Source organism: Lepidochelys olivacea, assembly GCF_965140295.1.
Source record: "Lepidochelys olivacea isolate rLepOli2 genome assembly, chromosome: 4".
In the NCBI taxonomy this organism is placed as follows: domain Eukaryota; kingdom Metazoa; phylum Chordata; order Testudines; family Cheloniidae; genus Lepidochelys; species Lepidochelys olivacea.
Window position 1 is genome coordinate 15,697,531 of NC_140414.1, and position 17,242 is coordinate 15,714,772.

Below are 17,242 nucleotides of genomic sequence, written 5' to 3' on the forward strand. Positions count from 1 at the left end.
TGTTGTTTCAAAGTTATATCGCTGCTCCATTAGGGAACATGCTTGTTTAAAGTTGTACAATGCTCCCTTATAATGTTGTTTGGCTGCCTGCTCTCTCCACTGCTTGTAAGATTTTGTGGAAGAGCAGCGACTTTACATGGGAGCATTGCACAAGTTCCTCTTCTCCACCTCCTCCCCCTCAACTCCCAGCGCTTCCCTGCTGCCAAACAGCTGTTTGGCGGCACTTAGGACTTCCTGGGAGGGAGGGGAAGGAGCGGGGAAGTGCTGCATCTCCACTCCTTCCCCTCCCTCGCAGAAAGTCCTAAGCGCCGCCAAACAGCTGTTTGGCAGCAGGGACGCACTGGGAGTGAGGGGGAGGAGCAGGGACGCGCCACGTCTCTGCTTCTCCCCCTCCCTCCCAGAAAGTCTTAAGTGCCGCCAAACAGCTGTTTGGCAATGCATAGGATTTTCTGGGAGGGGAGGAAAAAAGAAGCGGGGATGCAGCATGCTCCAGAGAGGAGGTGGGAAGAGGTGGGCCTGGAGTGGAGCCGGGATGGAAGAGGCGGGCCTGGAGCATCCCCCAGCAGAGTCAGCGCCTGTTCTTCTCCGTATAAGCTGCCACTGATGCTGTGAAGGTGCTTCTTAGCATCAGTGCCTGCAGCGGGCTGTACCTGTGTGGGGTAAGCCAGGGGCACTTCCCAACCACAGTACAGTACAGTATATAATGCCTTTTGTCTGCCCCGCAAAAATTTCCTTGGAACCCAATCCTCCACATTTACATTAAATCTTATGGGGAAATTGGATTCGTTTAACTTTGTTTCACTTTAAAGTTGCATATTTCAGGAACATAACTACAAGGTTAAGTGAGGAGTTACTGTACCTGAGATGTATGGGCTTTCCTCAAGTGTAGCTTAGCAAATACAGCACTGGACTAGGATTCATGAGACCTGGGTTCTAGTCCCCGTTCTACTACTAATCTGCGGGGTAACCTTGGGCAAGTCACGTCACCCTTCTGGGCCTCTGTTTCCCCAACTGAAAAATGGGGATAATGATATTGACCTCCTTCACAAAGTTCTTTGGGATCTACTGATGAAAGGTGCTTTATAAGAGGTAGGTGGTATTATTTTTATTTAATATTAGGTCAGATATATGCATATAAGCCTTTTGTTGCTTTACCCTTTTTTATTCTGATTGCTATGTTCCTATGGATAAATACATTTTTTTTTTTTTTTTTTTTGAAGGCAGCGCTCAGAGTGATTGAATTTACCTACTGTTCAAAGCTTCCAAAAGGAAGTCTCTTGCATGTGCCAAACCCAGCTGGGCCTGCTAAGGAAACAGCTGATAGACAGGGGTGCTTGTAGGCCAGGAATCTGCTCTGTGGGTAGGAGAATTGAGGGATTCCACTTTGAGAGGAGTGAAGAAACAGGGCCTGCTACTTGATAAGGTGCACTAGAGAGAAATGTAGGAGGGATCAAAGATGCAGCTAACCATGACACAAATCCATTAGGTCAAAAGGCTATTCAAAAGTCTAAGTCTCATTCTTTCATTTACCTGGTAAATGATCATATCCGTGAGGAAGATACGTAACCAAAGCCAGGTATCTGTCTTCCATGACAAGCAAATTCTTGTGAATTCTGTGTAAACAATCAGAAAGTAGTCTTAAGGATGGGAGGGGAAGTATTGCAAAACTTTGGTTTGAAAGGCATCTAATAATAAAACTGAAAAATAGTAAGACTGAACAAAAACATTTCCAACATAGGACAATTTCTAATCCACCATTTTTCTATTTATCATGCTGTTCTTCAGGACCAAAGTATTCAACATACCTAAATACAACTAACTGGTACTATTTGTAAGATGAAGTATTTTTTCAAACAATATAAGACAAATAAAAACCACATTATAATTAGAAAAGAAAAGACCCAGTAACTATCTTCATAGAAACAAATTGCTGGGGAAATCATCTGTTACATGCAAATCTTCAGGAGGTTACTAGCAACACCCCCACAATACCTAAGGTTTTGGTATCCATTCGGTACTATGTTCTCCCATTTCTCCTTCTTTTCTACTACCACCTATGTGCTACCTTAGTAAAAGCTGCTTTCAAGGAAAGGCAAGTGAAGAAGTACAGAAGTATGGACGATACTAAAAATCAACACATAAACCAAATTCCAAGATAATTGATAAGGCTTCTTATCTCAATTCCCAATCTCAAACCATCCAGACTTCCAAAATAGAGGGTAATTTCAGAAATACCTGAACTGTATTTTAACAGTAAAACAATTCTGCTCTAACAAGGAAACATACACAGAAAACACCTGCAATCATCCTTACCTTTATCGAGTGATTCCAGAGAATAAAGAAGCTCCCAGCTCTCTCTTGCCAATTTAAAGCTCTCTAGTACTTCAACAGAGTTTGCAAGGTCTGTCTTATTTATTGTGATGTGACGACTTCTCCCCTTCCCAGAAGGGTCTTCATCATCCGAACTCTGCTTAAGGATCAGTATAGACAAAACATTTCGCTCTCTTTAATTAAAATGTTTTTCAAAGGAATCTTATGGAACTTCTGCAACATTGCGTATAAGCTTCAAAACAAACAATCCCAGTGCAAATATCTTCAGAATAGACTTTTCACTATTTCTGTGCTTAGAATTAATTATATGTTAAATATTACTAACTCCTTTAGCAAAAAGAAATGAAAAATAGTGGAAAAATTTGATATTTTACTCTAAAAATAAGCTATCGAGATCCTGAGTGCTATGTCATCATAAATGGTCAAATTGTGGTATTGTTATCCAGATTGAACTAGAATAATTTATTATTCAAGTAAGATCTTAAACTTCTCAGTCAATCCAAAACCATCATGGCATACTGCAAATCCCATGTAATTCTTCTAAAATGTGTACTTTTACCAACAATGTAATTCCATATTTGCATATTTTGGTCATGAACAGAAATTCCTAATGTTCTAAATTCCAAACGCGGTACCATTTCTATTAAGAATTGAACAGTCTAAAGGAGTTACCATTGTCTTCTCTCTTCCTTCTGCAAGTTTCCTCTTTTTATGTATGTGCTTGTTGCGATCAATATCTGTATCACCATAGACACTGGACACATCCTCAAGGAGAACCAGCGGAACTTGGTTTGGAGCATTTGGCCCTACATTTACAAAAATAAATTAAAACTTGCTTTACACTGAACTGAATGACCATTTGCCTGCTTCAAATGTTTTCATTCACACATGTTGTGCAGAACAATTAGAAAGTAATTCAACGAATTGTGTCAATGTTTAAAATACCCTGATAATGATAAACTTGCTTTGAAGGGAGCCATATCTTAGAGGTCATGAATCCTCTGCCAGAAGTCATGGTGAATTGCTCAAAGCTGTCAGAAAATCTTGGAACCCCTTTTTAAGGGAGCAGTCACAAGATATGTAAGAGTTTTAAGTCTTTTGTCTCCAAGCATCATTTACTTTCAACTAAAAGCAATCATTAAATAACGCCAGTCATTTGTTCCATTTGGCCAACAGCCTAAAAGCAACAACCAAAGGAAAATTCCGAAAGAACTCTTTACGGGAAAATGGAGCAGAGCCTTGACAGCCACTGAAGCCTGAAAAGAGGAATGCAGTTGTTTTACCACAAGATTTTCAAGTGTAACTTGCTTATGGACTGCTCCTGCTGACTTCAGATGTGTGGGATCAAACTTTTAGCTGGCTGCCAAAGTCCACTACCCCTTCCCATGACCATACCTCCAAAGAAGCTTAGTTGTGGGTAAAGAATAGGAATGGAAGTCAAAAGATCTGATTTCTACTTCCAACTGTGCCACAAACTTTCTGTGTGATCCTAGGCAAATCACTTAAGGTCTTGGTGCTTAAGTTTAGTTATCTGTAAAACGGAGATAGGGAAGTATTATCTCCATGTGCCATAGTGTGCTGCCAGTATTTAGAAAGGGGAACCCCAAAAGTGTTTCATACCTTAACCTACCCCAAAAAACCCCAGTGTATTAGGGGTTTGCATGCTTGCAGAGAGAAGGAAGACTGAATAGGAAATCTATTTCACTGTCATCCCATTTAAAATCTTTGTCTGCCAAGAAAGGAGGCGATGCATCATCAAACATAAAATGAATATCCTGAAAGTATGTCAACCAAAGCATTGATTACTGCCCAAGCCCGCAGACAGCCTGAGAGCTTATGAGAGACATGTGAATTTCCTCACTCATCTCATAAACCTCCATCCAACCCCATGTGAAATAGAGATGATTACTTACAAGTAATCGTTGTTCACTGAAGATCTACATCTCAACAGATGCCACCCCAGTCCATGCACCTGGTGAGAATTCTCATAGATGGAGGTTGAGAGCTGTTGGATCCAGCAGGAGACATCTTGTGCCTCCCTTGCTGAAACATGTAGGCTCTCTTCCTTGTTTCTATAGCCAGTTCCCTTCTAAAAAAGGAGGAGAAAAACCCCCAGTGACGCAGGTAACACCCATGGCACTGCACTCCACCGGTATTTTGACGGCACAGCAAAAATCAACAAGAGATGTCACAAAAATATATTACTGAGCTCAGGAACTGACACAGTAGTACCAGAAAGGATGTGAGAGTGAAGCACAGTGCCCAAGGCTTGCATCAAGTTGGGGGAGAGAATGCAGTCCCTCAGGAATTCCCTCACCAACTCTTCTCAGATAGGATGTGACTGTAGAAGCATAAGTAACTCATCAAGGGCAGCACAAGACGTCCCCCATTGGATCCAACAGGCTCAGAATCTTGAAACTACCGAGTTCCTGTCAGACCCACCCGCAGTAACACAAACCCAAGAGATGAAGTCTAACAACACTGGTATGGTCAGTGCAGAATTATCCCCACTTTGCAGACTAGGAAACTGTGGCCTAGTCAGGGTAAGTGACTTCGCCAATGTCATAGGAAATGCTGTACTAACTAGATCAGACAAATGATTCACCTAGCCCAGTATCCTGACACAATTAGTGAATGGTGCCAGGTTCTTCAGAGAAAGGTGTAAATCCCCTTTGACGTAAGTTTCTTCAATAACCTGCCCATGTAGGATCATTCTTCCTAACCCCAACCTGCTAGATTACATCCCATGAATACAAAACATGAAGGTTTATATTTCTTATCCATTTTTATTCTAGCTAAGTGTTGCTGCAGAGGTTATTTGTGTAAATGTCTAATTCTCTCTTGAACCCTACTAAACTCTACTCCAAGGAGGCTCCTTGGGGACTCATTCTGTGCTTCTCACCTGCTTGGAAGACCCAGGGCAGTACCATCTGTTCCACACAAGAAGCAGCAGGGCTTGGCCTGCTCCTCTCCCCACCTAGAAAAGGCTGTTCCCGAGGATCCGGCTCTATGTCACTCCTCAAATCGCTTACCCCTGACATCAAGGAGCTCCTGGGAGGACCCAACTCTGACATACCTAGGTTTCTATGAGGTTGTCCATCACTGTGGTATCTGAGCACCTTCCATGAAAAGCAAACAAACAAGCCCCCCTACAAAAAAAGGTCTCTTTTGCAACACAGCTGGCAAGAACAATCTTAAGGTATTAGAGTGGCCTTTCCTACTAGTACAACTATGACAGAATATATCCATGTCCACACCCTACATACAAGTGTAATAATCTTTGTACAAAGTACACCTTGTGAGGTATCATTTGACAACGTGTAATTCGCTGGTAATTATTGTCCTGATAAAATATGTGTGACAACATTGTATGCAAAGTTATAAGATTCCACTGTAGGGTGTTAGTAACACATTCCAAACTGAGGTTGGCAAACTATTCTCTCTCAAACACAGGGATGTATGCTCTGCTTAATTTGCATTTAAGCAGTAAACAGAGTCATCAAGCAGGAAGAGAAATAAAAGAAGCTGGGAACATCCTTCCCCATAAACTTTGTGTCTGCTGGTACCCAGCTCGAAACGTTTTTCAATGGCGGAAATGAAACTATAAAAAAGGAGGGGCAAAAACCCCAAGACACCCCCTCTCTCTCCCTGCCCATCGCATCAAAAATTACTTAGTCAAGTTAGATGTCTTCAAATCACCAGGGCCTGATGAAATGCATCCTAGAATACTCAAGGGGCTGACCGAGGAGATATCTGAGCCATTAGCAGTTATCTTTGAAAAGTCGTGGAAGATACGAGACATTCCAGAAGACTGGAAAAGGACAAATATAGTGCCCATCTATAAAAAGGGAAATATGGACAACCTGGGGAATTACAGACCAGTCAGCTTAACTTCTATACCCAGTAAGCAATCAATTTGCAAACACCTAGAAGATAATTAGGTGATAAATAACAGTCAGCATGGATTTGTCAAGAACAAATTGTATCAAACCAACCCGATAGCTTTCTTTGACAGGGTAACAAGCCTTGTGGATAGGGGGGAAGGAGCAGATGTGATTTATCTTGACTTTAGTAAGGCTTTTGATACCATCTCACATGACCTTCTCCTAAACAAACTAGGGAACTACAACCTAGATGGAGCTACTCTAAGTGGGGGGGGGGGTGCATAAACTGGTTGGAAAATCGTTCCCAGAGCGTAGTTATCAATGGTTCACAGTCATGCTGGAAGGGCATTATGAGTGGGGTCCTGCAGGGATGGGTTCTGGGTCCGATTCTGTTCCATATCTTCATCAGTGATTTAGATAATGGCACAGAGAGTACACTTATAAAGTTTGAGGATGATACCAAGCTGGGAGGGGTTGCAAGTGCTTTGGAGGATAGGATTAAAATTCAAAATGATCTGAACAAACTGGAGAAATGGTCTGAAGTAAACAGGATGAAATTCAATAAGGACAAATGCAAAGTACTCCACTAAGGAAGGAACAATCAGTTGCACACATACAAAATGGAAAATGACTGCCTAGGTACGAGTACTGTGGAAAGGGATCTGGGGGTCATAGTGGATCACAAGCTAAATATGAGTCAACAGTGTAACGCTGCTGCAAAAAAAGCAAACATTCTGGGATGTATTAACAGGAGTATTGTAAGCAAGACACAAGAAGTAATTCTTCTGCTCTACTCCGTGCTGATTAGGTCTCAGCTGGAGTATTGTGTCCAGATCTGGGTGCCACATTTCAGGAAAGATGTGGACAAATTGGAGAAAGTCCAGAGAAGAGCACCAAAAATGATTAAAGGTCTAGCAAACATGACCTATGAGGGAAGACTGAAAGAATTGGGTTTGTTTAGTCTGGAGAAGAGAAGACTGAGAGGGGGACATGATAACAGTTTTCAAGTACATAAAAGGCTGTTACAAGGAGGAGTGAGAAAAATTGTTGTTCTTAATCTGAGGATAGGACAAGAAGCAATGGGCTTAAATTGCAGCAAGGGTGGTTTAAGTTGGACATTTGGAAAAACTTCCTAACTGTCAGAGTAGTTAAGCATTGGAATAAATTGCCTAGGGAGGTGGTGGAACCTCCATCATTGGGGATTTTTAAAAACAGGTTGGACAAACACCTGTCAGGGATGGTCTAGTCCAGTGGTTCCCAAACTTGTTCCGCCACTTGTGCAAGGAAAGCCCCTGGCAGGCCGTGCGTGTTTGTTTACCTACTGCGTCCGCAGGTTTGGCTGATCGCGGCTCCCAGTGGCCGCGGTTCGCTGCTCCAGGTCAATGGGGGCGGCATTCCGCAGCGCAGGCTGAGGGACATACTGGCCGCTGCTTCCCACAGCCCCCATTGGCCTGGAGCAGCGAACCGCAGCCACTGGGAGCCGCGATCGGCCAAACCTGCAGACGTGGCAGGTAAACAAACCAGCCCAGCCTGCCAGGGGCTTTCCCTGCACAAGCGGCGGAACAAGTTTGGGAACCACTGCTCTAGAGAATACTTAGTCCTGCCTTGAGTGCAGGGGACTGGACTAGATGACCTCTTGAGGTCCCTTCCAGTTCTATGATTCAAGGCACCTGAAGCAACAAAGGACAGATTCGTTGGATTCTGGGAGAATGGTCCTGGCTTGATTTATGTACTATAGCTTACTTTATGTAAAGCTGTTAAGAAATTCTAGATTGTGCTGTATTGTATATATAATTACTTAAATAGTTTATAATATCAAGCAAGAGTCCAGAATGAAAGTCATAAGTACAATTAGAGACAATTTAAATTGGACTTTCAGCATTAACTATACATTTCCTGACTTATGAGTGCCCCGTTTTTCAATATTAATAGACATTAATATTTGCAAGGAATCTCTTTGGGATTAAAGAAAACAGGAGGGAATAAACATTGCTAATGGGACTTGTAAAATCCTTCATATGAAGCAAATAGCTTGATAACTCCCAAACACAGCCTTTCAAAAACCACTCAAACTAGGGCTTACACCATCTCCTTCAGCTTTGGGGCCATGTCTAAGAATTTAGATCAATCCAAGCACAAGCAATTCAGAGCACCCTGATTTTTCTGAGATACTCTAGCTTTAGATTTGAGTGAGGGGGGAAACATAGCAAGATTCACATTTTAAACACTCAACTTTTAAATTACTTTAAAAAAATTAACATTTTTCTTCAAGGCCATCTTATTCCCTAAATCAGAATAAGCTATATAAAACAAGCCACATTTGAAGTTTTTAGCTTCAGCTTTTATTGAATTATGCATAAGCAAATTTTCTCAATAGGCCATCTGGAGGAAAATATTATTCATGTGTTGATAACTTGAACAGCTCAACTGATTTTGTGCAAGTTTTCCAACTCATCTCTAGACCAAAAGCAAACTGGAAATTTTCAGCTCCAAGAAAGTAAGTTTGATGATATGAGCAATAGTAAAAAGAGAAGAGAGAGACTGAATGCAAGCTGGAACTCAGCCTTAAATACAGCATTAGAAGATATGCCAGCCTAAATCTCGACCTGTGGGTTGTATCTAAGACATTTACCTTTAGAGGAAATAATTTCTAAAGCTTAAAACAGCAGTTCCAGAAAGGTTTTTATATTGTTTGTATCTGAAAGATCTTTACTCATTAGTGTTTTAAAAACTAACCTTGGAAGAGAGATGGCTGGATGCTGCTGACATACTGGAATGCATTCTTAAAGAAGACCAACATTGTGGAATACACTACTTGATTCTTATACTTAGCATGGGCTTCATTATCAAAATTACTGATGTATCTGCAGAGGTCTTTCATTCTGTGTAAAATATCACCAAAACTTCTAAAGGGTAAGAGACAATCAAAGAATACAATACATTACAAAGACTTCTAAAGTCAAGAAAAGCAAATGAAAATACACATTTCAAATTTAGTAGTAGTTTGGGGAGTGGGAAGGTGAGGAAAAGGATGTCAGCATCTAGCACTTGCTGCCCTAGGAGGAAATACAATGTATTCAGCAGACCACCAGACAAAATTACTGAGCAGCAGTCAAAGATCCAGATAATTCTGGGGCTTGCATTTCCTTGGAAAAACTGAGAAGTCTTCCCTCTTACCAGACCAGTTAAGAGGGATACTCTACACGGGAGAGGGGGAGTGGGGGGGAGAAAGAATTGATCTAAGTTACGCAACTTCAGCTACATGAATAACATAGCTGAAGTCGACATACTTAGATCCACTCACCGTGGTGAGTCAACTGCTGCCGCTCCCCCATCGACTCTGCCTGTGCCTCTCGCGGAGCTGGAGTACAGGAGTCGATGGGAGAGCGCTCGGGGGTCAATTTATCGTGTCTAGACTAGAGGCAATAAATTGATCCCCGCTGGCTCGATCGCTGCCCACCAATCCGGCGGGTAGTGTAGACATACCCTTAGAGACAAGTGAAGAAAACATAAGCTTTGCCTATACCAGTAAATCATGCAATGTGGACAACAAGCAACAGTTGAAGGTGAACTGATGCAGAACACAGTTTAATGCGAGTGTAAGCAAGGGCAAACGCACCGTCTAAATATGGTGTTGAATGCAGTTTGTTCTAGTCTACGCTTGCAATTCAGTGTTCCTGCCTTGGGAATGTTAATGAAGACGTTCAGCTGCATTCATTGCTGACGTCCGTCATCACCAACCTAGTAGTTTTGTTAGCGTAGACCAGGCTCCTGAGTCGATCCTTGTGTGGCCAATGTTTACAGAGGCTCAACAGGCCCTACGTACGTGCTCTGGGTTGTATGCTTTTGAGAAAAGACACTGAGCTGAAATTATACAATATAACTTAAAATTCAATTTGTTCTATCGTCCAGTTTACTGAAGAATTGAAAAGCCAAACTCTCTTAGCGAACCACCATAGGAAAAAGTACACATTTCTCACCTTCTTCCTTTATCCATCTGCCATTCACATCTCATTCCCACAATAGACAGTATCTTAAACAGCCTCTCCCAAGGGTCTGTAATCTGGGATGATTTCTCAGTCAGACCCTCTATTACATACTTCTGAGAGCTACGTTTGCTGGGGGACAGGAGATCAGAGGTATCTTGTGAACCTAGAAAAAAAAAGGAAAAAAATGATTTCTCCTTGTGCAGAAATCAAATTAGCTAAAGTCACTGTATTAATTTTTAAAAAGAAAAAATAATTAAGTAGCAGAACAGTATATTTGAGTTTTCAGGATAACTATGAAATCCTATCTGAGCAAAGAAAAGGATAAAACCTGATGAGACATTAGAACTGTATGCCACTTCACACACAACAAGAAACTTGATCAAATGACATCCAAGCCTCTATTTCATAAGTAATTAAGTAACCCACAATTTCACAGAAAATCTAAACAAGTTGAGATAAATTAACAAGAGTAAGTAAAATCAGGATCAAGACCAAGGTGTGTCTCAAAACATCAAGTCTGAAAGGACATCTCAATGGTCTTAGATCTCTGTATCTTTGTTAATTTGTGTCAAACATTCTCCAAATGCAGTTGTATGATAATCTCTTTTACGTTTGGCCTTATGTTCTAAGAAGCAGAAGAGTTTTTACTGGTCTGAGTGCTATTAAAATTATTTTTCAACAAGGTCCATCATTGTTCTGCCTTCATACCACCCTGTGCTACTCTCACACCAGATCACACAATCATAGCAGAGGCAGGTCTGGTTAAGTCCTTGGACTGGGAACCTCCCAGGAAACCCCAGATGCTACAGAACATGCAGGTTTTGGAATTTAGCAGATGACATTTTTTTCCTCCTAGCAACATGCCAAAACTAGGGGAATTGAACTGCTGAACATACCAGCTTTAAGGCTTAAACTTAAAACAGAGGCACTGACTAAGAGACTAGACCTTTTGGCCCCATGAGTATAGCCACAAGAGTTCTGGTTTGGGGAAAACTAGACATGTAAAGGAGACTATCAGCTTCCTTTTTTAAAAAGAGGTTTAGTTCTTTCCCTTGCAAACATTAACAGTTCTACACCGGTCACTATGGTCCATTGGAACACGCAGCTGGGTGCTACCACCACATTGGAGGCTGGGGAAGAAGACTTAAGAGACCCACACACACAGTTATGGAAAATGAGGCAGTTATGGAATATGTTTTCCTTAGAACAGAGGTTCTCAAACTTCATTGCACTGAGACCCCTTTCTAACAAGAACAATTACTACATGACCCCAAAGCGGGGAACTGAAGCCTGAGCCCACCCAAGCCCCACCACCCCAGGTGGTGGGCCAAAGCAGAAGCCCAAGGAATTCAGCCCCAGGCAGAGGGTCTGTAACCTGAGCCCCATCGCCCGGGGCTGAAGCACTTGGACAGTGGGGCTCAGACTTTGGCCCTGGACCCCAGCAAGTCTAATGCCAGCCCTGGCAACCTCATTAAAATGGAGTTGTGACCCACTTTGGGGTCCCAACCCAGTTTGAGAACTGCTGCCTTAGAATAATCTTGCTAACCCTCCTATATTCGTTAGTCTCACCCTGTGCATAATGCTTGGATAATGAAGGACAGGAATCTATTATGTTGTGCAGGGAATTGAAGAAAGCAAAAATTGTTTCACAGCCTCACTCCAAATATGTCAAAGCCATCCCTGGGCTACTTGTCCTCAGTAGAGATCCAATGGCAAAGAGTTAGGGAATTAACCTGGTGTGATGTACACAGCAAAATTCCAACACAAGTAATGAAATTCTGCTAGCCTAAATTCACATCATAGTTTCAAACAGATGTGAAACTCTTTCCTACCCTGAACTGCTTTGTGGCACTCACAAGGGCCATTAGAGATCTGCTGCATTCTTTTACTGAAGTGGCTGCATTTCATAGTGGATGTAGTGATCCCTATTTTTTACCCTCTTTACAGGCATGTTGTGAGGATTATTTAGTGTTCTGAAATCAAACGAAAGATCCTGTGAAACTGTACAATATTTTATTACCCCAACTTGGTGGCAGATATTACAAAAAATGAATACCTTATTCAGTTACACTAATCTAGAAGAGGATTTTAAAATAATTTGGTAACTGTGTTTTTACCTTGATACTGGTTTTCCATTTGTGTAGATCTCGTTACATAATTAATATAAAATTCTGCTGCCTTGTTCAAGTACTTGTACAGCAAGCTGGCAGGTAGTCGAACATCAGGGTTGTTAATGATTAGAGGAAGAACATCACAAACTAAGAGGTGAAAAAAAGCACATTGGGTTTGGTTTTTCTGTTACTTGTTCTGGCTACATAAGAGTTCAAAATCAACAATGCAAGTTTTCAGAACCTTCTGTCTAGCCAAATATCTTCCTGGCATACACACAGAGAAATTTGATAAAAACTTAAAACACTGTTGCTGAAAAGCTGCAATGTAACACTGCTTTGTTTCTTAGAATTCAGAATGATAACACATAAGAACCCCAAAAGGGAGACACACAAAGCAGGCTGCTCCCTAAAACAGAGAGGCACAACCCAACCTACCTTACTCTAGGTTGCCTCTTTGAAGGCTAACTATGAAAGACCCAGATCCCACACTTTTTTATAGAGTTGTCTAGCCTGCAAGCCTTAAAGTGAAAGACTGTAATTTTAATACAGTTTTCAGTACACCACAGCAAACACCACAACAGTTAGCTACTAAATGCCCCGGAGGTCCTGTCCAGTTTTTGATCGGTTTTAAAATTAGTTCAGACTACAATGATTTTCAAACCAGTTTGAACCATAGAGTAGACCTGGTTTAAGGTGGCCTGATCTGGTTTTTTTCCCCCCTGAATCTGTTCTAAGGCCAGACTGTCTTGAAACCACATAAGCAAAAAACTGGTCAGGCTGCCTTAAACTGGGTTTCCACTATGGCTCTAAATGGTTTTTAAATTGGTTAGAAAATTTCCCATGCATAAATAGGTCTTACATGTTCGCTTCCATAAGAGTATACAGTAACCTAGAATTCAACATATCATTTCAGCAAACAGATGATATACTAACAGTAGCCAAATTTTTGTGACAAGCAAGGTGGAAGACCAAATCCAAGAGTCCTCTGCACATCTGCAGTAAGGGCTGCCAACTCATTTCACACAGGCCATTAAACTGAAAAGATGTGTTCAATACTAACCTAGGCTGACGAGTTTTTAAACAAATGGTACCAAGCTTTGTCATTTAGTTCTATAATAAAACAGACACACTTGTATTTTCTTACCAAATAATTTCCGAAAGCAATTGACCGGGGATTCTTGGTCCTCAATATTTTCAGCCTCTAATAACGTTTCTCCTAGGCCCACCTGTGTAAGAAGTGGTTAAAATGAATATCTACTCAGTACTTTCAGAAGTTTTTGAAAATATAAGATTCAAAGCAATTGAGAAAACTCTCCTATTAGTAGCATTCCATCATATACTGAGATTAGTACACTGTGCAATTTTCATTTACACTTTACAGTTAAACAGCAATGTTTTAGTATTTGTGGCGTCAATCTCAGGGGATAAATCCTAAAGCAAAAATATACTGCAGTACATATTTCAGTAAGTTCATGGTCTCTCACTCGTCTCCTAAATAAGTAGTAACTGACAAAGCAGTATCATTTTCTAGTAAACTACATTTCATTTTAACGTGAGATTACTATCGCTCTTGCTCTCTTTTTTTTTTTTTTAAACTCTGTTCTGGCTTACTTTTAATCATGGACTCACCTCTGGACTTTAAAAAGAAAGAGATTGCTTTGTTTTCTTGGGTTAATTTTACACTTTTCCTTTCATTTGGGGGTCTGAAGATATGACAGCAGCAACTGACTGAAATATCACCCGCAAGTCTGGAGTTAAATAAAACTCTCACTCATCTGACAGAGCACATAACGTGGACACAAATGCGTGGGTTAATAAGGTGAACAACAGCGAAAAGGAGCTAGTTTTCTCTTACCCCATGCTGCACCACAGTCTCTGGGAAGCGTCTTAGAAGCAGCAGTAGCATTTCTGCCCTTTCTAGTGTATTAAAACACTGCTCTGTGGCCTTTAGTAACATTTCACACTGAACTCGACCAGGAAGGGTCTCGAATAAACCTGAAAAAAAAAATCAGTTATTGAAATAACAAACAATCTGCTTGAGTTGAGGAGACACAAAAAACAAGAATAATCCATGTTGTCTTGTTGTTGAGAGTGACAAAAATCATGCTACAGTGCTTTTGCAACTATGACGACGTTTTAGCTAGAGAACAGGCACCCGTATCTACGCAAAGAGCAATGTGTACTTTTCTAAGTATATTTCAGGGTAAAGTGCATGGTTAATAAAAGTTAATTTTAAACAGTTTAGAAAATTTAAAAACTACATTAAAGGAATGCCTGGGAACACTGAAATCAAAACCATTTAATATTTGTTAAGACAGGTGGTAGCCTTATCAAGAATTCCCATTGAGATTTTTAATAATGAACATTGTATTTAGATTAATCATTTGTTTATGAGAGACAATGGCCTATCATATGAATCAACAATATGATGCTGTCACAAAAAAAGGAAATACAATTTTGGGTTGCATTAGCAGAGGTAAAGAATGCAAGTCACAGGAAGCGATAGTACCGCTCTACTCGGCGCTGGTTAGGCCTCAGCTGGAGTAGTGTGTCCAGTTGTCATCACCAATGTATAAAAGGGCTATAGAGAAACTGGAAAGGATCCAGAGGTGAGTGACAAAGATGATCAAAGGGATGGAATGCAGCCATATGAGCAAAGGCTGACGGAACTGGGTATGTTTAGTTTGGAAAAGAAGAGATTAAGGGGAGACATGATAGCAGTCTTCAAATACTTGAAAGGCTGACATAAAAAGATGGAGAAAAATTGTTCTCTCTTGCCACAGAAGGCAAGACAAGAGGCAATGGGTCCAAACTACAGCATACCAGTTGTAGATTATATCTCAGGAAATAACTTCCTAACGGTAAGAACAGTAGGACAAAGGAGCAAACTAGGGTGAATAAAAATCAATGAAATAAAAATCAGATGTTTTTGATAAAATGCTTTTTGAGGAAAAAACCTATCTAAAGATAGTTTTAGATAAGATCCATGATGAGATATCTTTGAGCTATAATGTAATAGGGATTATAAATCCTAATTCTATAGTATGAGACAATATATTCATGTAATGTTTAAGAAAAGTTTTGTAAATAACTTCCAATAGTTCATGGATTAGGGACCCAATATTATGGGGTTCCAGGGGCTTCTGTATAGATTATTTATGTTAATCTTTCTATCTAAACAATGGGGCTCAGTCTAGAAGATACCATCAGAGATACTTAGTTTTGCAGTTCTCAAACTGTGGATTTGTGTCTCCAGAGATAACATGCTTGTTAACAGCAAAAATATTTTTAAATAAATAATATAGAGAGGTGAGAAATAACAGACCTCAACCCTACTGTCCCTCTGAAAATTTGTGTACACAGAGTCAATCCCTTACCTCTTTCTAAAAGTGCAAAGTTTCAAAAAGTTCAATGAATAGAAGATTGTTGGGGGCGGAATAGATCTGGACAAGGAGAAGAAGTCCGGAGATAAATGTGAGAAGGGAGGGACAGGCAGTTGAAACAAAAGTGAAGCTGTTTGAGCAGCATATTCCCAAAATCTTGAGGTCTTTCTGAGTGTAGCCTTCATTGATTTGAGATCTACCATACCATTCTCTCACTAGAAGGGAAAACCTATAATGGCAGCAGGCCGTAAAAGTGACCCAGTTTGGGAATAAGAACCATTCAAGAAATATATGTTTGCTGACGATGTTTTAAAGAAAGTCACACCAGTGAACTGGAGGAAGTCACTTAAGCACTTGGATTCAGAGACTGTTGACGTGATAATCTCACTTTTAACAGCAGTAGCTTCTTCTGCCGGTGTAGAAAGAATATTTTCCTCCTTTGGACTAATTCAATCCAAATTGAGAAATCGTTTGGGACCTGGAACAGCAGGAAAGCTTGTTGTTCTTTTCCAGATTATGAACAAACAGGAAACTGAAGGTGAAGACGACTGAGTTAGCTGCAGAAGCCAATATTTTAAGTTTCTCATGTTGACCTGGCGGACAGAGTCGATTTAATTTTTGTTTTTTGTTTTTTTTTAAATATTTCATTTAACTATTTTAGTTAAAAACAAATTTTAACAAAGACAAACCTGATTTTAAAAAACTTGAATGTTCAACTAAACTCAAAAATTCATATGCTTGTTTCGTTAAAATATTTATACATTTGTTGTTGAAGAAAAAAATCCAGAATACATAACATTGTTGTTTTAATTAAATAAAACAATTGATGTGTCTGTCTGGTGATGTTTTCCTCCTAATACAGCATGGCAAGTAAATCCTCCAAATATTAATGATTCACCTGTTGAATTGGAGATAGTTCACCTCCCAATGACTTCATAAATATCTGATAACCAAACAATGATTCATTTTCTGATATAGCTGTAAAACTAATCTGAAAAGTTTTCAAAACAAATCACTTTAAAAATGTATAGTGTGTACCTTCTAAAAATAAAACCTACATCTATCTCGGAGTTTTGAAGAATATGTATTAAGGTTATAACAACCAACAAGAATGCACTTTTATACAGAAATCCATGATTAAATCAAGTCTTCCTGACTAGTGATTTAAATCAATTCCACCCGGGAACAAACTGCATAGGGGAGTCGTGGAATCTCCTTCACTGCAGGTTTTCAAAAAGGCTTGACAGCCATCTGTCTTGCATGGCTTAGACGCAACAAATCCTGCATCTTGGCAAAGGGTTGGACTAGATGACCCTTGCAGTCCCTTCTAACCCTATGGTTCTATGATTCTATATCCTTTATTAAACCCTTAAAAGGTCAATTTCCAAGAAGGTCTCATCAGTTTCAACACACTACAGCCATTCTATTTATTGGTGACTTGAATCATTAGAAGAAGTGGCAAGAATCATGGGCACCTCTGACCCTGTGTAAATGAGAAAAGGAGTTGAAGTGAAGTGAAGTGAAGTGAAGTGTCTGGCTAGAAA

At 40.3% G+C, this 17,242-nt stretch overlaps 1 protein-coding gene across 5 annotated transcripts in view; it reads right to left on the bottom strand.

Moving 5' to 3' along the window:
• The window catches only part of INTS10 (integrator complex subunit 10), a 43,629-nt gene that overhangs the window by 20,218 nt on the left and 6,169 nt on the right, over nt 1-17,242 (bottom strand). For 2 of the 5 annotated variants that reach the window (XM_084626803.1, XM_084626805.1), the window contains exons 4-11: nt 14,171-14,310; nt 13,460-13,541; nt 12,322-12,462; nt 10,196-10,367; nt 8,952-9,121; nt 3,004-3,137; nt 2,314-2,467; nt 1,531-1,613 (exon numbers count right to left, since the gene is read on the bottom strand). In XM_084626803.1, coding sequence (XP_084482929.1) covers nt 1,531-1,613; nt 2,314-2,467; nt 3,004-3,137; nt 8,952-9,121; nt 10,196-10,367; nt 12,322-12,462; nt 13,460-13,541; nt 14,171-14,310 — 1,076 coding nt within the window. Of the gene's footprint in view, nt 1-1,530; nt 1,614-2,313; nt 2,480-3,003; nt 3,138-8,951; nt 9,122-10,195; nt 10,368-12,321; nt 12,463-13,459; nt 13,542-14,170; nt 14,311-17,242 lie in introns of all 5 variants that reach the window. The other 3 variants (XM_084626802.1, XM_084626804.1, XM_084626801.1) reach the window with 2 other exon arrangements.